Source organism: Monodon monoceros, unplaced genomic scaffold (genome assembly GCF_005190385.1).
Source record: "Monodon monoceros isolate NGI ecotype Baffin Bay Population unplaced genomic scaffold, NGI_Narwhal_1 Super_Scaffold_6, whole genome shotgun sequence".
Lineage (NCBI taxonomy): Eukaryota > Metazoa > Chordata > Mammalia > Artiodactyla > Monodontidae > Monodon > Monodon monoceros.
The window spans coordinates 85240775-85265740 of record NW_021703783.1 but is presented as its reverse complement, the minus strand read 5'-3'; the positions used below and the strand labels follow the sequence as shown (position 1 = coordinate 85265740).

General features: G+C 37.7%; 1 protein-coding gene across 3 annotated transcripts in view; it reads right to left on the bottom strand.

Annotated features, from left to right (window-relative positions):
* Positions 1-24966, bottom strand: part of RIC8B (RIC8 guanine nucleotide exchange factor B) — a 119213-nt gene that overhangs the window by 63465 nt on the left and 30782 nt on the right. For all 3 annotated transcript variants that reach the window (XM_029205162.1, XM_029205163.1, XM_029205164.1), the window contains exons 3-4: positions 12778-13386; positions 2423-2517 (exon numbers count right to left, since the gene is read on the bottom strand). In XM_029205162.1, the coding sequence (XP_029060995.1) occupies positions 2423-2517; positions 12778-13386 (704 nt within the window). The remainder of the gene's footprint in view (positions 1-2422; positions 2518-12777; positions 13387-24966) is intronic.

Genomic DNA, 24966 nt, shown 5'->3' with positions numbered 1-24966 from the left:
AACTCTTTTCAGGGTCACTACAAATGGGCAGAATTTAGTAGATATTACAATTCTAGTAAGGTTCTTAAAATAGCCCTTTGAGGTTGGCATAGTATTTTTTCTGCATTTAAATGGATTAGCTTAGAGTCATTACTGCTCAAATGATACTAATCACTTTAATTCTGATTAAAGGGACATGCAGGGCCAGTTCAGATAAACCGTCATGTCAGCAGCAACCTCAATCTCCCAGGAAAGCCTTTTAGCAATACATATAAATCTTGTCTATGGCTCTAGGGGTATTCCTTCTTATTTACAATGTAGCTAACAGATATTTTATCAGAGCAACTTATAGAAGTAAATTTAAAGAAAAATATCTTTTAAATTTATTTAAGAAAAATAAATATTTAAAGCAAACATCATTAGAAAGTAAAATAAAGAAATCTATACTTTAAAAAAATCTGAGTGTTAAAACCTCTTTACAGTTTTCCTCTCTTTTTACGAATACTGGGTACTGTTTTAAAATATTAAATTCACTCTTCAGAGAAAGCCTTAGCAATGCTTTTGTGACTACTGTAACAATTCCCATCAAAACACTTTCTTCTCACATCCTTGTATGAATGCCATTTAACTTGTGATATGTAATTTCCAAAATAAATAAATAAATACATACATACATACATTTATACCTGGGCTTATAAACCCATTTTCTTGTAGTTTTAAGTTTGAATAGCTAAATTTATAGTGTCTCTTGATTATAAAAAATTAGTCAGACAAAAATGCTTAATAAAATCTTTTTAGAGGATATGATTTATTGCAGTTAATCTGATTATTTTTAAAGACACAGCTTCAAGAAAATTAAAGGAAATTTTGATCTGTAGCTGCAGAAAGAAGTATTCTTTTTAATTTTGAAGAAAACAATCTTTTGAAGATTTGCAGGGCAGAGTACATAAAGATAACCTACCAACAAACTCAGTACAATATCAAATAATAAACTGCCAATCATAACTAAAATAATATGGGTATGACTGAAAAAGAACAAGGGTATGTTTCACTTTACACTCTGGTTGTATTTCTATAGTTTTATTTAAGCCATACTGTGGAAAACAGAATACTATAAATGCTCAAAAGGTAATTTCTACTAAGAACTCAGTTTTAAATTATTTGTAAAGCAGACTTAATGCCAAAGTTATTTGTTTGCAGATTTGAAATTTATTTGAATTGTTTAAAATGCCATTTGTGTTCTTATAAAGTGTCACAAGCAATCTCATGTTAAAGTCAGAGGACTTGTTACTAGAAACCTGATACAAAATAGTAAGAGAACTAGAAAGATGCATTAATACTGCTTCACCTGTTCTCAGAGAATGATAATTAAAAAAAAAAATTTATTTATTTATTTGTTTATTTTTGGCTGCATTGGGTCTTCATTGCTGCGCGTGGGCTTTCTCTAGTTGCGGCGAGCGTGTGCTACTCTTCGTTGCTGTGCACAGTCTTCTCGTTGCAGTGGCTTCTCTTGTTGCGGAGCACGGGCTCTGTGTGCAGGGGCTTCAGTAGTTGTGGCTCTCGGCTCTAGAGCACAGGCTCAGTAGTTGTGACACATGGGCTCTAGAGCCCAGGCTCAGTAGTTGTGGCTCGTGGGGTCTAGAGTGCAGGCTCAGTAGTTGTGGTGCATGGGCTTAGTTGCTCTGTGGCATGTGGGATCTTCCCAGACCAGGGCTCGAACCCATGTGCCCTGCATTGGCAGGTGGATTCTTAACCACTGTGCCACCAGGGAAGCCCCGAGAATGATAACTTTTAACAGTAGTCCATAATAGCTCTAATCGGCAAGTCACAAAAATTGAACTATTTTTTATATATTAATACTTGAGACTGTGGCCCAAATCTTACAATAAGTTTTAAAAATTTAATTAATGTTGCTTAAGATATACTTTTTGGTAAATACTCTTACAATGAAAATAGTGAGAGTATTAGCTTAAGTGTAGTAATTAAAATCAGGGTTCAACCCCAAGCTCTTTCACTTATTAGGGTTGAACAATCTTGGAGAAACTGCTTGATTTTTCTATGACTCAGTTTCATCATGTATTGAAAGGGAAAAATAGTACCTACCTCATAAGGTTGGTGTGATGATTAAAAGAAGTTAATCTTTATAAAGCACTTAGCATAATGCCACACACAGTATTCAATAACTGTGTGCTATTATTATCGTTCTGGGTTTTATTGTTGAATGCAACAAATGCCAAATTCTCTTCTCTTGTTGGGGCTTAATATAACAAAGTCAAAGAATGAAAATTTCTCATCAGGGCATAGTAATGATTTCTGACCTACCAGCTACCCAGTTTACTGTAATAGTTTCACTTTCTTGTGTTTATAACAATTAAAATTAGATGCATAAAAACAATAAGAACTTATTATGTCTTTCACTGAAATATCAGTAGAGGTTACCTACCTGTGTAGCTCTTCTGTTTTGTCTTCAGTTGGACCTACGATTAGTAAACAATGGCGAAGAACAGCTGCCATGACACGAAACTGATGAGAATCACCCTATGGCAAATAAAAGAGAGGTGAGGAAACATTGGGGATTGAATGAATGCCTTAATGAAGAAGTCCGGTACATTACTACAACCCTGAGAGTCATCCTACGGCCCATCGAACACCCAAAACAGTTATTCTTATGCCATACATAACAGAAGTCAGGATATTCTAGGAAGAATTTCCAAGTATTAACAAAGTGTTAACTAAGTGAATTGTCATCATCTCATATGAACAGCTACAGCCACTGCCAGAAATGGCTGAAACCATAAGTTGTTGATCTATCCTTCCCCTTATGACATGTCAGGCAAAGAGAAATATGATCAGCATCCATATATTATTACCTACTCTGTTTTACCTGTCCATAAGATTTAATTCAACTAGGGATCTTTTCCATTTCCAGAAAGTCTAGATTGTTTTGTTGGATAGTATACTGTTCCAGTTTACGAGTCATTATAAAAATTCAAACAGATATAATACTATCAGTATTTTAGAAGCGGGTTGTACATCCTTAATAAAAATGTCTTATCTCTTAACTTTCAAAAACAATGGATTAAAATCTATAATCTATCAACTTCATTTTAATGAATCTTCTTAATCTCCTAGTTCCTCCAAATCTTATTCCTAGTTTCTCCAAAGCGACCAGCAAGTGATGAAAAATAAGCACTCTTGAGTTTAATCTCCTATTTTCCCAATGTTTACTCATTGGTAGTGGTATTAGACACACATAGAGTCAGAGGGAAGGCAAATAATAGGAAATAAGCTGAGCTCTGAATAATCACTTGGTTTACCTCCTAATTTATCATGAGATCTTGGGCCACTACAATTTTTTAAATCATCTGAATCAAGGTTGTACCTTTCTTCTTCCAAATTTTTAGTAATTAAGAAGACATGAAATTAGTGATAATTATCTATTATAATCAGATCCTGGATATGTTATATTTCAGGAAGGTTCCAATTACTTCAAAAGCTATTAAAATTTTTAAAGCTCTGTATAAACATAATTGATTTCAAGTCTGTGTAAAGTGAAATATATTCACATATTATACATATATAGCCTATATTCATATATATAACTCAGCCCTTCTAGGAAGATATCTTTTATAAAATCTAACAAACAATAGCACAGTTTCATTACTCATAATGTGGATAACAATATTTTAAAATAACACCATCATGTGTAGATTTGGAAGAGATGAAGGTCTCAGTGGCATAACAGAAAAAGCGCTTTACTTAGAGTCAAGAGTCTAGGTTGTGACCTTAGGCAAGTCATATGGCTTCTCTAAGCCAAAGTTTCCCCATATGCATCTCCACAAACATGAGATTGTTAGGGTTGTAAAAGGATTAAATTAAAGAAGATGATACACATGAAAATGCTTAGTACTTTCAGTGAAATATTTGAGGGTGAGGGGAAGGATGAGGCAGAAAGGAAACAAAAGGTAAGACTGATAGAGCTGAAATGAGTGATAACGAAATTATTGCGTGTTGGGGAGGGGGACCGGTGGAATGCTAGAGACACTAAGGGTTTGGAATGAACACTGTTCCACTTGCCATCTATCTTCAAATGCCTGAATCAAAATTCTCTAATATGCAAATATACTTTTACATATCCCACATTATATGAAGCACACTGAAATGCATGTGAAACTCATCCATTACTTAACTCTTAAAAAGTTCATATTTTCCTTGGTTTTGATAATTAACTAGGAATGCACTTCCTTTTAAACTAGATTTTCCTTTATTTTAAATATCACAATCATTTTCCTCTCATGCTGATGTTGACAAGCCCCCTGCAAAACTCCATTTTGGTCCTTCCACTATTTGCAACTGTAAGTGAAAATCCTACTTCCTTCCATCCCCTTTCCTCCTGTCCCAATTTTCATGACACCAATTCCCCAGTTGTACCCTGTAGGTCTGCCTGTCCTCTTTTGCTGTCCACTAAATTCTATTTCTTTACGCAAAACAACTACTTAAGTCCCGGGATTGTGTACCTCTACTTTTAGCATCAATGACTCCTTTGCATCCTCCAGGTCTCAGAGAAGCCCCTTCTTTGACCACCTTATTTAGGTAGATTCCTTTTTTCATTATCTCTATCATTGTATCTTGCTATGATTTCTTTCAGGAAATCATAATCTGTAATTCCACATTTGTTTACATACTTACATACGCATTGTTTTCTCCATTCATCTAGTACCTTCACAAGTTTTAGAGGGCATGTGTTTAACAAAGTGTTCAATAATTTTTAATGTAAATGAAAAGTAAAACAAACAAAAAAGTGCTCAAATCATAAGTGTACAGCTAGATAAATTTTCACAAAATGAGCACGTCCATACAACCAGCATGAAAACAAAGCAACACCAAGATTGAGAACCCCAGAATTGCCCTCATGACCCCTTCAAATGACAGATCTGCTCTTCAATTGTAATTCTAACATTTAACATCATGGGTTAGTGATTTTTGTTGTCACAAATTTTAAGTGAATGGAATCATAAAATATAGACCCTTCTGTATCTGGTTGTGAGATTCATCCATGTTGTTGTGTACAGGTGCAGTTTGTTCATTTTCACTGCTTGAGAGTGGTGCTATTCAAAGTTCAGTTTGTGGACCACTACTGGTCCACACCCTTGTTTGCCACTAATCTGCAAAGTCATGAGTACAGAAGGTACACCTGAAAATTTAGAAACTTTTCAAGCAGTCTGACGTTGTGTGTAATATTGTATTATACAAGAGTTCCATTCTGACAGCTAGGGAAAGAAATCTGGTCCCTCACAGTTAGGTTAAGAAAGCACTGCTGGCCACATAGCACAGGGAGACCAGCTCGGTGCTTTGTGTCCACCTAGAGGGGTGGGATAGAGAGGGTGGGAGGGAGACGCAAGAGGGAGGAGATATGGGGATATATGTATATGTATAGCTGATTCACTTTGTTATAAAGCAGAAACTAACACACCATTGTAAAGCAATTATACTCCAATAAAGATGTTAAAAAAAAAAAGAAAGCACTGCTGAATACAGTGAGTATATTACAATTCACTTATCCATCCTACTCTTGATGGACACTTGGACTATACTGAAGAGTGCTGCTATGAACATACTTTCTTATATGTCATTTGGTATGCTGGGTCGTAGGGCATATACATATGACAGACTTTAGAAGGTACTGCCAAACAGTGTTTCAAAGTGTTTATACCAGCTTACACTCCCACCAGTTGCTCTACAGCTGCGCCAACACTTGGTATTGTCAGCCTTTTAAATTTGTCATTCTCATGGATGTGCAGAGATTTTATTATGCATTTTCCTGATAACTGATAAAGTTGAACACCTTTTCTTATGTCTACTGGTCATTTGGATAGCTCTTTTATGAAGTGCCTGTTCAAACCTTTTGCATATTTTTCTGTAGGGTTAATCGACATTATTTGTAGGACTTGAATATGTTCTAGGTAGAGTCCTTTATTGCATATATGTGTTGAAAATATCATCTCCCATTTGGTGGCCTGTTTTTTACTTTCTTCTCTTGATGAACTAATTTTAATGAAGACCAATTTGTCAATTTTTCCTTTATGGTTTGATCTTTATTTTGTCCTGTTTTTAAAATCTTTGCCTATTTAAGAAATGTTTGACTTGTTTAAAATAAAGTCATGGGGCTTCCCTGGTGGCGCAGTCGTTGAGAGTCCGCCTGCCAATGCAGGGGACACGGGTTCGTGCCCCGGTCCGGGAAGATACCACATTGCGGTGAAGCAGCTGGGCCTGTGAGCCATGGCCGCTGGGTCTGCGTGTGTGGAACCTGTGCTCCTCAACGGGAGAGGCCACAACAGTGAGAGGCCCGTGTACCAAAAAAAAAAAAAAGTCATGAAGATAATCTTCTGTCTTTCCAAAAGCTTTATCATTTTACCTTTTACATTTAAGTCTCTTATCCATCTCAAATTAATTTTTCTGTATGGTAATAAGGTAGGGATTTAAATTCATTTTTAACTGATTAAAAAGCCCACCTTTTCCCCACTGCAATTCAGTGTTACCTGTATCATAAATCAGTTGACTGTATATGTGTAGGTTTATTTCTAGATTCTTTATTCTATTAGTCTGTCTCAATAAATATTTGTTGAAAGAGAGCTATCATTTAAAATGTCTTACTTAACAAAGGTCAGAGTGTACACTATTTCCTACTATTGGTTGTTCTGCTGGGTGACTTTACATAAACAATTTGAACTCTTTGATCTTTAGTGTCCTCATTCGTCAAATGAGATTAATACCCCTCCTATCTTATACAGATGCTTGAAAGAGTAAATATAATTGCTCTTTTTAAAACAATATACACAGTTTATACAACTGTCATTTACTTCTTCATGAGCTAAGTTGTTTTTTTTTTTTTTGCGGTACGCGGGCCTCTCACTGTTGTGGCCTCTCCCGTTGCGGAGCACAGGCTCTGGACGTGCAGGCTCAGCGGCCATGGCTCACGGGCCTAGCCGCTCTGCGGCATGTGGGATCTTCCCGGACCGGGACACGAACCAGTGTCCCCTGCATCGGCAGGCGGAGTCAACCACTGCACCACCAGGGAAGCCCATGAGCTTAGTTTTGATATCTTTAGGGCATCAACAGTCTCTCCTCTGTAATCCTACTATCTCCAAAGGTTGAGAAGGCAAAAAAATCCCTAAGACAGAGGAGGAAGAAAGAGAAAGCAAGCAGGCTTGTTGTGACAGTAGAAATCAAAATGAGATAACACTAAAAGAGAGGTAAAAACTCATGAAACTCTTTGGGATCTTTGTTGGCGGGGGGGGGGGGGGGGAATCTTTTTATACAGGCTTTGTTTCTTATTCATAGATTCCACTGCTGTACTATTGCTTTCTTCTCCTGTGCAACCTGTGGAAGATTTTCACGTTTGTTTGGTAAAGGTATCAATATCCTCATACCTTTTTCATTCAACACTTCAACCAATCTAATCAATGCCTGAGAAAAAAGTCTGAAAGGAGAATACCTCACACCAATGAGTCCTAAAGTGGTTTTGTTATCCCAGGGTAGTTCTCATTACTTCAAGAAGGTTTAGGAAACTTGTCCTATGAAAATTCAATTTCAATTCTACACAAAGTGAAACACAAATACACACTCAACCACAAACGTACACATGCACTCTTACTTGGAAATATAGCTATACATCAGGTAGTATTTCACTCTATGTCTTACCCTAGCCATTTTGCAGTTATTTGTCCTACTAAATTGTGTATGTTCCTTACAGGCAAAGATTAAGTATTCCACCTCCACATCTTTTACATTTAACATGGTGCCGGGCATAAAGTAATAAATGCTTTTTTGAATTAACTTACAAAAGGAAATATAAATGTTATAAAATAGTGTGCTGTATCTCCGAAAAGGCTAGAATCTGCTCTCTAAACAACGTTATTAAATGTTTTAGGTTTCTAGAAAAATTAGTAGTTTTGAAAATTTAAAAGGTATCATAAACTTTCCCTCCTCCCTGTCACTTTGGCTATTTCTCTTATATACTTCCACTATACAGATAGCAAACTGTATCACATTTTATTTCTCATAAAACAAATATTCATTGAACACCTACTCTGTGCTAGGTATGTTGCTTAGCAGAAAGACTATGCCAGTGAGGTCAGACATACCCCCAAAGATCAAGAATATATGGCATTTGTAGCATCTGTGCACTTCTGAGTTGATTCTTTTTTATTTTCAAACATATAGAAAATATAGAGAAGAATAGTAAATAATGTGACAAACAGTTATATATCCATCTGTTTACATGTCTGTTTTTCCTATGAGACTGTTAGTTCTCTGAGGGCAGAGATGCTTTATATTGCATCTTGTGTGCCTAATACAGAACTCTGCACATATTGGGCACTCAATAATAAATGTTTGTTGAAAAAATGACTCAGTTAAAAAACATGGTACAGCGTGAAGCTTTATTTTTAATTAAATAATGTCAAGTCCTTTTTTCACACTTCCTTCAAAGTCTCTAAAATCATTATGGGGCTAATGTCTTCTGTTATGATGTGACTTTCCCAATTAACTCCTATAGATACTCACTGTCTTATCTCACTCAGATAGCATCCTTTGACTACTCAGATACTTGTACTACTTCTCTGTTTGCACTTGGCTGTCTGGCTCTAACATGTGTGTTGGTCCTTGTATTTTCTCATTACATTGCATTGATACCTAGGAAGCACTGCAGAAGGGAATGTGTGCTAAGTAAGGGACCTCTAGAATAACATGCTTTCCTCCATGAACAGGGAGATTTAGCAAAGTGCTGAAGCAAGAAGAAGACAAGACCATTCCCATTAACTTTTCTAGAACTGATTTTGGGTCCTATAAAAGGAATAATTTGACTTTTTTAAACATACTACCTTCAGGAAAGGGAGAGAAAGAGGGAGGAAGGCAGGGAGACAGACTGACAGAACACCACATGTGGAAATAAGGCCAGCTACATTTCCTAATGAATGGAAAGGAATCTCCGAATTAATCTGCTTGATGGCATTGGCTTCCAGGCAGGAATTTAACATTGAGGCATGAACCTAAAATGAACAAATCACACTAATTTGCTAAACCTCAAAAAAACCCTAATTTTCTGTTTTTTTGTAAATTGTAAATGAACAGTCATAAAAATACCTACTGAAACAGTTAAAACCAAAACCAAACATCTGCATTTTCTGTGACAACTGAGTTGTAAAGTAGGTAAAGATTTTAAAAAGTGAAATGCCAGGGGTTTGAGAGGTGTAAACTAGCACTATTCTTCTGAAGGTCAGTTTGGTAATACATATAAATTTAAATACATATGATATACACAAAAAACCCTAAAGTTCTGAAAAACCCTTTGGCCCATGAATTTCAGGAATTTATCGACAAAGATTTTACAACAAGAAAATTTACCGTGTATTACTATGTAAAACAGCAAACAACTGCAAACAATACAAATCTTTACACATAGGGGATTTGTTAAAGGTTGATAGATCCTTATGAAGGAATACTCAAGTATTTTTATACATATACTTATGAGTATTCTTTCATAAAGATTTATTATCTTTACGAGAAGAAAGTGGTTGTTAAAAATTTTTTTTGGTTGCAGAACTCTTTTTATACCCCAAATGAAATCCAGTTACGACCTAAATTTAAAGAAAAACAACAGCAACAATCAAAGGTGCTGGGTTTTTTTGGCCACGCTGTGCAGCCTGTGGGGCATGTGCCATCTTAGTTCTCCTGCCAGTGATCGAACCCCTACCCCCCTGGAGTGGGAGCGCAGAGTCTTAACCACTGGACAGCCAGGGAAGTCCCCAAAGGCGCTCTTTTTAAAGAAAGGGTGGGGAACTTGAAACACTGTCCCCTCATCCCCAGAGGTTACTCCTAGGAACATTAAGGCTTCAAGGAACACACTGTGCAATCCACTACTCTTCAAGAACATTTATTGTGGGAAAAAAAGCAAGATGATAAAATGACTGCATTTTTTGTAAAAAAAATAATATATATATTATCTTTGAATGGTAGGTTTATAGGTAATTTGTATTTTCTTATTGCTCGTATGCTTTTTTCCCTTAGATCTGCAGTATTATTTAGCATGTATTATTTTCATAAGGAAAATATTATTTTTAAATCTATATTTTAAAGTTGGATTCTTCTGTACAGTAAGCTTTCCATATCCCTTTATTTCAGCTGGTATTTTAAGGTATTAACAATTCTTTAGATGCTTGCTCAACTAGAGAAAGATGTCTTTTATCTGACAATCAAGGAGATATTAAAATTCAGGTAAATGGACCCTTACTGGCAAGTTTCTCTACATCCTTACTACAGATTTCCTTTATGCTAAGTTATGTATACCTCAGTAAAAAGTACTCTATGTTCTGATTTCTGTGTCTTTTCACATGCTGTTCAATTTCTGTGAAATGTTTTATATTCCCATTCAAATGGCCAAATCATTCTCAGTCTTCAGATCTCAGGAGAGACTTTCAGCGGTCTTCTCTAACTATACTAAGTATTCTCCATCATTGTACTGTTTCTCTCCTAGTACTTAACACAATTTAAATTATATATTTGTTTACTTATTACCTATATCACCAATAAAACTGAAGTCTGCAGAGACTATGTGTATTATTTGCCAATATATTACACAACGCCTAGCATAATACCTGGCAATTGTTCATAAATATTTGTTGACTGATTTACTAAATGCTTGCTAAAATTTGAATTTAGAGACTTATGGAGACTCAAGTGGTTTAAAATAAGCTTTCCCACACTCTTGCCTAAGTGGGTTGGCAAGGTCCTGTTTTCAATACTGTTCACAATTTCTGATAACTTCAATAATAGCCCAGAGTCATATTAACTAGGCACATTTTATAATGCTTGTATAAAGTGATCCATGACTCACGAGAGTTCTGTTGAGATGCCTGCTTCACGACTACTGATCCTTTATCGTGTATCTTTTGGAAAATAAACATTCTATAATACAGAATAAGTATTTGCCACTTCAACATTTTCTAAAGCTTCTTCCAGCCCTGCTATAAATTATAATTGAAGCACACTAATTAGGGCTAATCTCAATATACTGATATTTATTACGTATCATTCCATACATATGCTGATGTGTGGCCACTGAACTATAAACCCTTTCTGTCAGGAATCTGAAGAGCAGAAGCTACTATTTGGGGCACAATTTAAATAACAGGGCCTCCAACAATGGCAAACCAACAGTCTCAGAAGAGCTCTTGCAACTAAATGGAGAACTTAAAAACACCAAAACAAACAGTGTAAGAAAAATAACCATAGAAGGTACCAAATAAGCATAGAGACATAACATTTTAAATACTTCCAAATATTTGGTTTCAAAGCATAAATGGAGCATGTGGGCTTTCCACATCTTTTTCTGCCAAGTCCCAGGAAAAACTGACCATACTACAGTCATCTAAAACAGCTGTTAGGACTGATCTTCAAATATTTGGTTTCAAAATATAGACCTATTTGCACTTTAAAACTCAGATGCCTGCATACTCCTACTATATCACTGCACTGAGATAATCCTTTCAAAGTAGGCTGCTGGCAAAAACAGATCTTTATTCATGGTAAGAACTGCTTCAAATGGACACAGCAAAATGTTAGCCTAAGTCCTAAAGTCAATTGTCAGAAAAGATAATTTGCTCTGGCACCAAAATACTTTTCTTTTCTTTCTTTTTTAAGGCAGAGACTAAATTTTATGAGTTATTTAAGGTTAAAGAGAGAGGGTAAATGTGAAATGTTAAGATTCTAGAAGCAAGGGAAAAAGTTTATGTCCAGTTTACTTAAAATTATTGACTTCCTTAAACTAAGCTTCTTTCCTCTTTTTTTTTTTTTTTTTTGCGGTACGCGGGCCTCTCACTGTTGTGGCCTCTCCCATTGCGGAGCACAGGCTCCGGACGCGCAGGCTCAGCGGCCATGGCTCACGGGCCCAGCCGCTCCGCGGCATGTGGGATCTTCCCGGACTGGGGCACGGACCCGTGTCCCCTGCATCGGCAGGCCGACTCTCAACCCCTGCGCCACCAGGGAAGCCCCTAAACTAAGCTTCTTGTTTAGCATATTGTTCTTGTGGGTACTCAAATTTAAACTATCAAATCTGCCTCACTTTGGGTTGCTAGAAGGTCCAAGCCACAGAGAAGGATCTTAGTCTAGCAATAAGTCAAGTGGTTTAAAATAAACTTTCCCATATTCTGGTATAATTATACTTGTTTTCTAGGACTCTGTTATAAGCATGGCTATCTAGTTGTCCTACACTTCTGATAGTTATCTAACACTACAGAGTAATGGGTTAGGAGACTAGGATGATAGGTGATAAACACAGTGTCTTTTACTCTACTGAGCAGACATCAATTCTGATTGATCAATTTCAACTTGCCTGAATATCTTTATGTTTCTTTAAGACTGCAGGCAATGAAAATGCCTATACCTTTATGAATCACATTGTTTTGTTTCCCTTTAAATCCATCATTTAAACCTTGTTCCTGAAAGAGGCACTTAAAAAAAAAAGATACATGATAGTACAACTCAGAAAAGGAACTGTATTTGGCATCTTACAAAACAGTGGTCAATCTTCACCCTATTCTTCTGATAAGTGTTAACACAAATGGGAAGAATAAGAGTTATAATGGTTAAGAAATGTATCTTGAGTCATTTAACTGATTAATGAGGGAATTGGAAACTTTTTCCATTTCCCTACTTAGCATTCGTCTCTGGCAGGCAGCTCTAAGGACACCCCAAACCAATGAAATTCCAAGTAGATAAGAATATTCTTCTCAACCTTACCTCTTTATGCACCTTCCAACTGTCTACCGTCACATTGAAGAGAGCTTTGAGGGCCTCAATGGCACAGTCTGTCTCCTGAGGTGAGAGAGGAGGTCCATTACGGTCTATGGCCGATTCATATTCATCGGTCCACTTGATGCTAAAGGCACTTTCCAAGATCTGGGTTAGCAGCGGTAGTCCTTGGAGCTCATAGCGCAATTGTGACCTGATGTCGGTGTGCAAAAGTGACAGGACGAAGAGCAAGCGCAAGTCAAAGCACTTAATGTCATTGATAAACTTTCGGTCCTTGCACTTTCTCAGGAGGTTACAGAGCTTTGCAGCAAGGTTAAGTTCCAGGCTGAGCTGCTGTGCCATCTGACTGTTGAACACTATGTTACAAAGACATTTTAATGACTCCACAATAACTGGGAACTCTGACACCTTCTCCAAAGAATCATCCGACTCATTTAGCTTGGCTAGTCGCAGCAGTATCTGCATATTTTCCTTAGTTGTTACAGGAACTAAAACCTTTTTGTCTCTGGAGAGAATGCGGAGAACTTCAAGGCAGGACACTTGACATGTTGTTGGGATGTCCTTTAAAAGGACTTTAAATATGCCTTCACAGAGTTTCTGGAAAACAAGAATGAGTATGAAAAAATCATTATTTGGCTTAAGTGATTTAAAACAGAATGTTTCTCTATCAATGTATTTGACTGCAGTTCAAGATCTGGCTAGAGAAGGTTTTTACTTTTTTAAAGTCACAGAATGTTAGAACTGAAAGAGACCTTATATTTGGTGTACTTCTTTTACTTTACAGATATGGAAATTGAGGGCCAGAAAGGTTAAGTTACTTGTATGGGGCCAGAGTGAATTAGTGGGGTTGCAAAAGATAAGAGTATGGGTTTCCTAATTTCCAGCCCAATATTCTTTCTATAAAATCACTTATTCTCTTTTAAACTGACTGGTTTCAAATGTCTTATATGGCTTTGTTCTCAATGAATTTTTAACATCAGACTACACATACTATCAGGATAGAAGGTAATCATCTGAATCATAGCTGTTTCCTTCCTGGAAATAAAGATTAATGCCTTGAGAATTGGTTCACAATTGGCTACAAGTATAGGCTCTCATAAAAAGACTTAAAGAAGTCTGCATTTCTGCCCAGTTTCAGCTGTGCTATTTCTTCTGAGTAGTACTACTGCAGTAGTCCCATGTTTTATAAACCTTAGAACTCTCTTTAGCTAACGTGTAATAACATTTAATCATCAAATGACCCCAGAGATCTTTTGCTGACAACACTGATAAAAATTATTCCAAGTGTTGGGTTCGAAAGAGGGCTCAGCTAACACATATGATGCCTTTGAGTCAACTGCAAAAAGGTGCCCCTCTCCAGGCTAACTGCAAAAAATGTTCCTACTGGGTGGACAAATTACAAAACAGCCCTCTTCCTCTGGGCAGCCCTGTGCCAGGACACATGGCTTGGGAAGCTCAGAGTGTGGGCAGGATCTTAAGCTTCCCTTTCTTCTCTTGGTGTAGGGCACAGATTACACAAATATATGCAGCAGTCCTGGTTCCAAATTTTGCTACCACTATCTCAGAAACAACTCTTTATTTGGACCCAAAGTGTACTCTATCTTGAATTTTTTGAAAAATAGTTATTTCTGTCATTGCCAAATTTAAGAACCATTGATAATTCTCTCAAAATTCAATGTCCAGCTTTCTTCTCCATAAACTGCAGATCTGGGTCTCTGAAGCTCAAACCTTATATGTGCAGCAAGCAGATATAACCATTCCACTGCTGACCATTTCTATACCCGTTACATTTTATAAAAATAACAGCAACAACAACTATGACCAATACAAGGTTTTACAAAGTTTCTATTAACCTATCATCAGACTTTAACTTTTTTAAAAAGAGGCTATCTGTGGGTCAAGCATTATGATCTTGGCAGGAATCCTAGGCCATGTGCATCTTCTCAGTGCATCTGAGTCAAACAGCTATGGAAATGTCAATTTTATTTTTTTATAAATTTATTTATTTAGTTTTGGCTGCATTGGGTCTTCGTTGCTGTGCACGGGCTTTCTCTAGGTGCGGTGAGCAGGGGCTATTCTTCGTTGTGGTACACGGGCTTCTCATTGCGGTGACTTCTCTTGTTGCACAGCACAGGCTCTAGGCATGCGGGCTTCAGTAGTTGTGGCATGCAGGCTCAGTAGTTGTGGCACGTGGGCTCTAGAGTACAGGCTCAGTAGTTGTGGTGCACGGACTTAGTTGCTCCACAGCATGTGGGATCTTCCTGAACCAGGGCTCGAACCCATGTACCCTGCATTGGCAAGCAGATTCTTAACCACTGCGCCACCAGGGAAACCCGGAAATGTCCATTTTAAATGTACTATGCTCTCTAGATGGAGGTGGGAAGGAAATTAACCTAACAAGCTAAAAAAAAACTCCATTCCTGGGACTTCCCTGGTGGTCCAGTGGTTAAGACTCTGCGCTTCCAATGCAGGGGGCCTGGGTTCGATCCCTGGTCAGGGAACTAGATCTTGCAGGGCACAACTAAGGCTCGGGGCGGCCCCCCCCCAAAAAAAAAAGGCACTCTATCCTTTAACATACCTGATAACTGGAAGGGACTTCCATTTAATGTTTTAATATCATTGTTAAAGCATTTTTTTCATGAATGCAGTTTTGTGGTGGAGGAAGGTATAATGTGCCTATTATTAAAAATATAAAAAATGGGAAATTTTCTCCAATTTCAGATCTTTCACACCCAAGACAAAAAAAAAGTACCTTCTACATACTATTTCCTATGTGGTATATTCCTGGGTGGTGGAGTTAAATAACCTCTGCTCCCATACAATTTTACCCAAGAGGGAAATTATCTACATTCCTAGTTAAGAAATACATAAGAAATATGATATTATAAAATACTATATATGTGAATTTGGAGTTCTACATATCTAATAAAACACAGAAATCTTTTTTTTTTTTTTTTTTTGCGGTACGCGGGCCTCTCACTGTTGTGGCCTCTCCGGTTGCGGAGCACAGGCTCCGGACGCACAGGCTCAGCGGCCATGGCTCATGGGCCCAGCTGCTCCGCGGCACGTGGGATCTTCCCGGACCGGGGCACGAACCCGTGTCCCCTGCATCGGCAGGCGGACTCTCAACCACTGCACCACCAGGGAAGCCCCTAAAACACAGAAATCTTTAGCTCTTTTCTTTCTAAACCAAAAACAAGAGCAACAATAAAATCCAAAAACAAAAAAAATCTGTGGGTAATATGGCTTCTTTCTTCCTCCACCTTCAGACTCAAGAAAGAAAAAAAGCAAAATATGAATACAAACTGGCATAGCCAAGGCTATTAGCCAAGTGGACTGTTAAACTCTGGGACATAAGAAGCTACATAAAAGAAATTAGAGAGGCCTATAAAATTTATAGTTAAAAATTGCCTCATCTAAAGGCTTGTAGGAGATCAGCAACCGAGACTGTTTTAAGCACAGTTTTCAATCATAGTTGTTTTAAACTCATCACAGTTGATGTCATTTCTCATCACAGACTTGCCCCACATGACAACAGTTAGGTAGCTTTTTGCTGTAATGTCCCTTGAAAAGTAATGCCACTTCTTGGACAATGACCCCTCCCTTTTTTGTATTACAACTTTAAAAAAATCAGACATAAAAATATAACAAAGGAATAGTTAACAGACACACTCATCGCTATACTCCATACGATCATTTCTATTCAGAGAATATTACAAGGAACAAATAAACCACGTACCACATCTGGATGAATCAGAAAGTTTTGCTTTGCATATGAACACCAAGCAAGACGAGGTAGCATTCTTTATGATTGCTCCATCTGTTGAGTGCATGCGCGACTTCTATGTTTCAAAGGTGCTCCTGTTTCACCTTTATTTTGCCCTAATGTTATTTTCCTGTGCTATAACCTTTTTTCAGTTGATTTTACTCTTCCTAAAACATGCTCTGTTCTCTTCAAACACTTTCCATAGCTCCCTGTTGCCCACAGAATGCAGCTGAAATAAGCTCAGTGCCCCCTTTCCTACTGCTGTCTCCGTCACACACATACCCTCCTTCTCCTTTCTTTTCCAAGTGCTCCAAAGGGACTCCCAATCCCCTGACCATATGTCCTGAACCTTTCTCCTTCCATTCTCTCAGCATGGTCTACCCTGTCCCCATTTCCACCAGTCAGGACCCCACTCTTTTTCTAAGGTTTAATTTGAGGACTAAGGGGTCTAGAAGACTCCGCAGCCACTCTCTCCTTTGCTTTCTTTCTATATAGCACTTAGTTCCAACAAGCAGTTAGTTCCTTTTTACAGAGTGAGCTGTTGGGGCATCTCACTCCTTTTCCAGGCTCCTTGAGAACAGAGGATATGTTTCATCTGTATCCCAGTGGCTGGCCCAGGTGTGCTACAGCTGTTTTTAAGTGCAAGATAACCACAAACTCCCAAAGATTACCAGCTTTAAAGTCTACCACCTGACTCTCCAGCCGCTTCCAAAGAATAACTCCTTTGTATTCCACCACCAGCCACCTCTCACTATCAAGTCTTCTCTTCCTCATTTTGCAAGTACAATAACTCATCATTACATAACATTTTAAGTGCAAACTGTTTTCATTTACTTTCAAAGTATTTATTTATACAAACTTGTTATCATTGTTCAACTGATATATTTTTAAATCTGAAACTATTTTGATATCTTAGATAACCATGGAACACATAATTTTTTTTTCCATTAGAATAGATGGAAATGCCTTCTGAGTTAAAAACTTTTCCCTTAGAGGTAGGTTTTCAGGAATGAACTAAAGTCATAAAGCAAAGCTTAGGTGTGCTTACAAAGTATAATTACTTCAGAGAGGCTGAGGAAAAGCCCTTTTAAAATGCTCGTTAGCTTAGGAGCCATGGCTATTTCCAAAAAGTTAGACTGCAAGACCCAGCAGCAGAGACTCAAGATTGAGATTCTCAATGTTAATACCAGGTATTGTCAAAAATTTTTGGTAGTTTCGGGCTTCCCTGGTGGCGCAGTGGTTGAGAGTCCGCCTGCCGATGCAGGGGACACGGGTTCGTGCCCGGTTCCGGGAAGATCCCACGTGCCGCGGAGCGGCTGGGCCCGTGAGCCATGGCTGCTGGGCCTGCGCGTCCAGAGCCTGTGCTCCGCAGCGGGAGAGGCCACAGCAGTGAAAGGCCCGCGTACCGCAAAAAAAAAAAATCCGGAATGGAAACCCTAGAGTATACTACAGTAATGGTTCTCAAACTTCAGCATGCATGATAATCACCTAAAGGATTACTTGTTGTTGTTGTTAATTTTATTGAAGTACAGTTGATTTACAGTGTTAATTTCTGCTGTACAGCAAAGTGATTCAGTTATATATATATACATATATATATATATTCTTTTTCATATTCTCTTCCATTACGGTTATCACAGGATACTGAACATAGGTCTCTGCGTCATACAACAGACCTTGTTGTTTATCCATCCTGTATATAATAGTTTGTCTGCTAATCTCAAGTTCTCAATCCTTCCCTCCCCACCACCCTCCCCCTTGGCAACCACAGTCTGTCCTCTGTGTCTGTGAGTCTGTTTCTGTTTCGTAGATATGTTCTTTTGTGTCGTACTTTAGATTCCACATGTAAGTGATGTCATATGGTATTTGTCATTCTCTTTCTGACTTACTTCACTTAGTATGATAATCTTTAGGTGAGGATTTTTGAAACACAGATTGTTGTACTCACCTCCAGAGTTTCTGATTCAGTGGGTCTGGAGTGAGGCCAGAATTGGGACTTTTAACAAGTTCCCAGTTGATGCTGTCACTGCTGGTTCAGGAGCCACACTCTGAAAACCACTAAACTACAACCAACAATGGACTGACATAACTTGGATGTTCGGGGCCAGGGGTTAACTGACAGTAGCTGACCAGATAAGCACATAAAAGTAGGCAGAGCTGAAAGCCATTAACACAAATACCTTAACTTCTCCTCAACTGTCCTAAAGATGTATAAGAGTGGCAGGAATAGGAATGGGATGTCATTATCTGGTCACATTACCTCTCTTAAATGTTAAAAATCACTAGAGGTGTGAAGTGTATTACTTAAGATCAGTGGTCCTGGGCCTAAAACTTGTTCAACTTACCATGGATTCTAGAACCAGAACAGTGTTGTGATTAAGACCAGGTGTTCTGGATTTAAATTTCTTGTGTTCAAAGGCTGGCTCTTCTACTGTCTTCTAATGGTGTGACCTTGGCAAGTTACTGACTTCTCTGGGTCTCACCTACTTTAAGACTTAAATGACATCACACATGTATAGTACTTACAACAGTGCCCGGAATGTGTTAAGTGCTCAGTACTGGTTATCATTTATATATTATTATAAGGTAAAAATCTCAAAGTCCTCAGTTTAGCTTTTAAGATCCTCCACCCTGCTTTTTGAGTTTTCTTTTTCATATTATTCTCCAATCAAACCCTCCTCTCTAGTTGTATTCCTTTCGAATTATCTCATATAGAGCTTTTTTGCTTTCTTACCATCTCCCCTCTACCTGCATGAGTCTTTCTCCCTCTTTGACTATTTAAGTTTTAACCATTCTCCAAAGCTAAGCTTAAAATTAACTTTTGATATAAAGCTCTTCCTAACCACTTCAGCCCCCAACATTCTTCCCCTCCAAGGAACACCCAAACCAAAATTTGTAGCAATCATTGGTGCTTAGTACATTCTTCCTGTTTTCTTTTTATGAGTTTGCCTCAACTACTAAAAGCTCTCTGAAGGTGGAAAGCACATCTTTCTTTTATGAGAGAAGAAAATGTACTATAGTGGCTTCTGAATCAGAAAAACCTGGTTTTAATTCCCAGCTTCACCACTGTGTGATTCAGACGTTATTTTACTTCTCTGAGTCTCACTTTCTCATTTGTAAAATGGGAATAATATCACTTACTTCTCAGAGGGCTGTTGTGAAATAGACTCTGGGATGTAATAAGCACTCTTTGAATTGTGACTATTATTGTTTTATTTCTTCATAATCCTTGTAGCCCTCAGCAGAGAAATTAGAACACAGTAAGCACCCAAAATATAAACTCACTGTACTAAGAAGTTCCCTGAATTTAAAGCATTAGTAGAAGTCTATTAATGTTGTCTTGACACTTCTCCTTTCTAAGAAGGAAAGAGAGAAGTAGTAAAGGCTATTCTTGTGATTGTACTGGTAGGATGGTTTGCCCCATGGCATAAAATAGTCTTTTCATATAAGCAGCAGAAATTATTTGTCTTCATATAAAGTTCTTTTTTCTGAAGAGTTTAAATTACTTAAATATACATGTTCTTTAAAATGTAAAATGCATCAAACTACTGAAGAAAATAGAAAAAGCATTCATAATTATACTACCTAGTATATTTTATATGCAGCTGACAGAAGGATTTATCCTTAGTCAATCTATTTGAGTATCAGTAACATGCATATTACTTCAGCCTACACAGTCACAATCATCATGTGTATATAATCTTGTTTTCAGTCTTAAATTTAATTTTTAATGTAATTATAAGCATTTTCCACATTGCTATAGAGCCCTTATAAACATAATTTTAACTTGATGCAATATTAAATACGACTCCTGCTCTCAATAAGTCTTTAGCATGAAATACAGCAGAGTTCAGAAAAAGCAGTGGACTTAGCAACAGAAGGGATGACTTCCTAATTTTAATAATCATAGTAATATTATTTGCTTATGTGCTTTATAGTTTACAAAAAAACTTTCATATATGTTCCTCAATCTAAGGAATGCTTACTGAACATTTACTATATGATTCTTTAAATGACTGCCTAAGGACACAACTAAGAAGTAGAAGGCCAGGACTCAACTGAGATCATGACTCCAGTATGATTTCCACTGTAAGTCCATGATCATAATATAGCTGTCTCTCATTTGTTAACTGTGACCTTCAGCATGTCACTTTATTAGGTTTTCTTCTTCCTCTATAACACGCATTAAAACTCTTTAAGGCAATCTTCTTCCAGCTCCAGAATGGTAGGCTTTTCACTATGAATCTGTAAAACTAGGATTAGCTTTCGCTTTAACTATGAAACAAGCAAAACATGCTATGATGTGTATGTGAGGATTCAAATGATCTATCATGATTTATATATTGTCCTAAAAGTATATAATTGATGTATAGAAATAGTATTGATTTCTAAAAATATTTATAAAAAGAGAAAAGTCATTTTTGTTTTGTTTTGTTTTTTTCCCATATTTTATTGATTTGAGTCCTCTCCCTCTTTTTCTTGATGAGTCTGGCTAATGGTTTATCAATTTTGTTTATCTTCTCAAAGAACCAGCTTTTAGTTTTATTGATCTTTTCTATTGTTTTCTTCGTTTCTATTTCATTTATTTCTGCTCTGATCTTTATGATTTCTTTCCTTCTGCTAACTTTGGGTTTCGTTTGTTCTTCTTTCTATAGTTCCTTTAGGTGTAAGGTTAGATTATTTATTTGAGATTTTTCTTGTTTCTTGAGGTAGGCTTGTATAGCTATAAACTTCCCTCTTAGAACTGCTTTTGCTGCATCCCATAGGTTTTGGATTGTCGTGTTTTCATTGTCATTTGTCTAGATATTTTGTGATTTCCTCTTTGATTTCTTCAGTGATTTCTTGGTTATTTAGTAACGTATTGTTTAGCCTCCATGAGTTCGTGTTTTTTACGTTTTTTCCCCTGTAATTCATTTCTAAATTCATAGCTTTGTGGTCAGAAAAGATGCTTGATCTCATTTCAATTTTCTTAACTTTACCGAGGCTTGATTTGTGACCCAAGATGTGATCTATCCTGGAGAATGTTCCGTGTGCACTTGAGAAGGAAGTGTAATCTGCCGTTTTTGGATGGAATGTCCTATAAATATCAGTTAAATCTATCTGGTCTATTGTGTCATTTAAAACTTCTGTTTCCTTATTTATTTTCATTTTGGATGATCTGTCCATTGGTGTAAGTGAGGTGTTAAAGTCCCGCACTATTACTGCGTTACTGTCGATTTCCTCTTTTACAGCTGTTAGCAGTTGCCTTTTGTATTGAGGTGCTCCTATGTTGGGTGCATATATATTTATAATTGTTACATCTTTTTCTTGGATTGATCCCTTGATCATTATGTAGTGTCCTTCTTTGTCTCTTGTAACATTCTTTATTTTAAAGTCTATTTTATCTGATATGAGTATTGTGACTCCAGCTTTCTTTTGATTTCCATTTGCATGGAATATCTTTTTCCATCCCCTCACTTTCAGTCTGTATGTGTCCCTAGGTCTGAAGTGGGTCTCTTGTAGACAGCATATATATATGGGTCTTGTTTCTGTACCCATTCAGCAAGCCTGTGTCTTTTGGTTGGAGCATTTAATCCATTCACATTTAAGGTAATTATTGATATGTATGTTCCTATTACCATTTTCTTTTTTTTTGCAGTACACAGGCCTCTCACTGTTGTGGCCTCTCCCGTTGCAGAGCACAGGCTCTGGATGCGCAGGCTTAGCGGCCATGGCTCACGGGCCTAGCTGCTCCGCGGCATGTGGGATCTTCCCGGACCGGGGCACAAACACGTGTCCCCTGCATCGGCAGGCGGACTCTCAACCATTGTGCCACCACGGAAGCCCCCTATTACCATTTTCTTAATTGTTTGGGGCTTGTTTTTGTAGGTCCTTTTCTTCTCTTCTGTTTCCCACTTAGAAAAGTTCCTTTAGCATATGTTGTAGAGCTGGTTTGGTGGTGCTGAATTCTCTTAGCTTTTGCTTGTCTGTAAAGCTTTTGATTTCTCCATCGAATCTGAATGAGATCCTTGCTGGATAGAGTAATCTTGGGTGTAATTTCTTCCCTTTTATCACTTTAAGTATATCATGCCACTCCCTTCTGGCTTGTAGAGTTTCTGCTGAGAAATCAGCTGTTAACTTTATGGGAGTTCCCTTGTATGTTATTTGTCATTTTTCCCTTGCTGCTTTCAAGAATTTTTCTTTGTCTTTAATTTTTGTCAGTTTGATTACTATGTGTCACGGTGTGTTTCTCCTTGGGTTTATCCTGTATGGGACTTGCTGTGCTTCCTGGACTTGGGTGGCTATTTCCTTTCCCATATTAGGGAAGTTTTCAACTATAATCTCTTCAAATATTTTCTCAGGTCCTTTCTCTGTCTCTTCTCCTTCTGGGACCCCTATAATGCGAATGTTGTTGCGTTTAATGTTGTCCCAGAGGTCTCTTAGGCTGTTTTCATTTCTTTTCATTCTCTTTTCTTTATTCTGTTCTGCAGCACTGAATTCCACCATTCTGTCTTCCAGGTCACTTATCCGTTCTTCTGCCTCAGTTTTTCTGATATTGATTCCTTCTAGTGTATTTTTCATTTCAGTTACTGTATTGTTCATCTCTGTTTGTTTGTTCTTTAATTCTTCTAGGTCTTTGTTAAACTTTTATTGCATCTTCTCGATCTCTGCCTCCATTGTTTTTCCGAGGTCCTGGATCATCTTCGTTCTCATTATTCTGAATTCTTTTTCTGGAAGGTTGCCTACCTCCACTTCATTTAGTTGTTTTTCTGGGGTTTTCTCTTGTTCCTTCATCTGGTACATAGCCCTCTGCCTTTTCATCTTGTCTACCTTTCCGTGAATGTGGTTTTTGTTCCACAGGCTGCAGGATTGTAGTTCTCCTTGCTTCTGCTGTCTGCCCTCTGGTGGATGAGGCTATCTAACAGGCTTGTGCAGGTTTCCTCGAAAGCCAAGTTTTACAAAGAAAATGTCTTTGCTTATAATACAGACATAGTTAGTCTACTGTACTCTGGCAACCAAAAGTTAGAAAACAGCTTTAAAAAATAATTAATTAATTAATTAATTTTTGGCTGCGTTGGGTCTTCGTTGCTGTGTGTGGGCTTTCTCTAGTTGTGGCCAGCAGGGGCTACTCTTTGTTGTGGTGTGTGGGCTTCTCATTGCGGTGGCTCCTCTTGTTGCGGAGCACAGGCTCTAGGTGCACGGGCTTCAGTAGCTGTGGCGTATGGGCTTAGTTGCTCCGCGGCCTGTGGGATCTTCCAGGACCAGGGCTTAAACCTGTGTCCCGTGCATTGGCAGGCAGATTCTTAACCACTGTGCCACCAGGGAAGTTCCCAGAAAACACTTTTGAGACGAGTACTACTGAAAAGTATGTGCAGATTGGTGCGAGTTCACATACTGTTTGTTCCCAGACCATGCTGAGATAGGTTCGTAAGTTGAGATAGGTGTAAAAAGTTGAAAGTATGTATTCAGAAACCTTTATAGTGATTTGACTTTGCTATGACATCCAAGGATGTGATTATTTCTTTAATGATTCATTTTCATTGTATTTTTAAAAGTACTGGTCTACCACAAATTAGGGAAAAATTAACAAACAAACAAAAAACTTGGTCCTTCATCACAAATAATGTGAGAAGCACTGTTCTAGCGAATGCATTTTATCCTGTATAAGTTTTCTTCTAGTATATAATCAAGGCAGAAAAACTAACTAAGATCCCAGACTAATGAGGAAATAATATAAAGCCTCATAAATATACTTCCTAAGAGTTTGTTTAATTGTTAGGCATTGTGGTGAAAAGTGATAGATGTTCATCAAAATCCATTCCCCCTTTCTTAAACAGTAACAGAACTGTGGCAAGTCTCACAGCTGCCTAGCTACAGCACACTCCTCAGCTCTTCTTCATGACCATATGACTGAGCTCTTGCCAGAATGTGTGTGGACACATTGTATGCCCTTTTCAGGTTTGTGTCATTAAGACAGCGGGCATGCCTTCTCCCTTTTCTTGTCCCCTTCTGCAGCCCAGAACCTGGAACTGGCAGCCCCAATACAGGCTAGAACAACGCTGAAGGGCAAAGAATGACCTGACAAACTTGTAAAGAAACTGGCTCACTGAATAAACTCATGGAGCAGAGCTACTCATCTGCATGGTTGATCACCTCAGGACTGTTACTTGGAAAGGTAATAAACACCTACAGTCCTTAAATCACTTCTTTCTTGGGGTCCCTTTGTTGCAACAACTTAGCTTTAAATTTAAATAAGAATGCACTTTTGAAATACGCCCCATCGATGCCCCATCCAGAACCTCTTATACCATCATTCCATAAGTAACAGAAATTATATTTTGCCTCAATGATTAAGCAACTACTCTCTATATCTAATACCAAGAGTTAGATCAACTTGGCCTGGTCATGCCAAGTTGTTCATTTGCTCATTG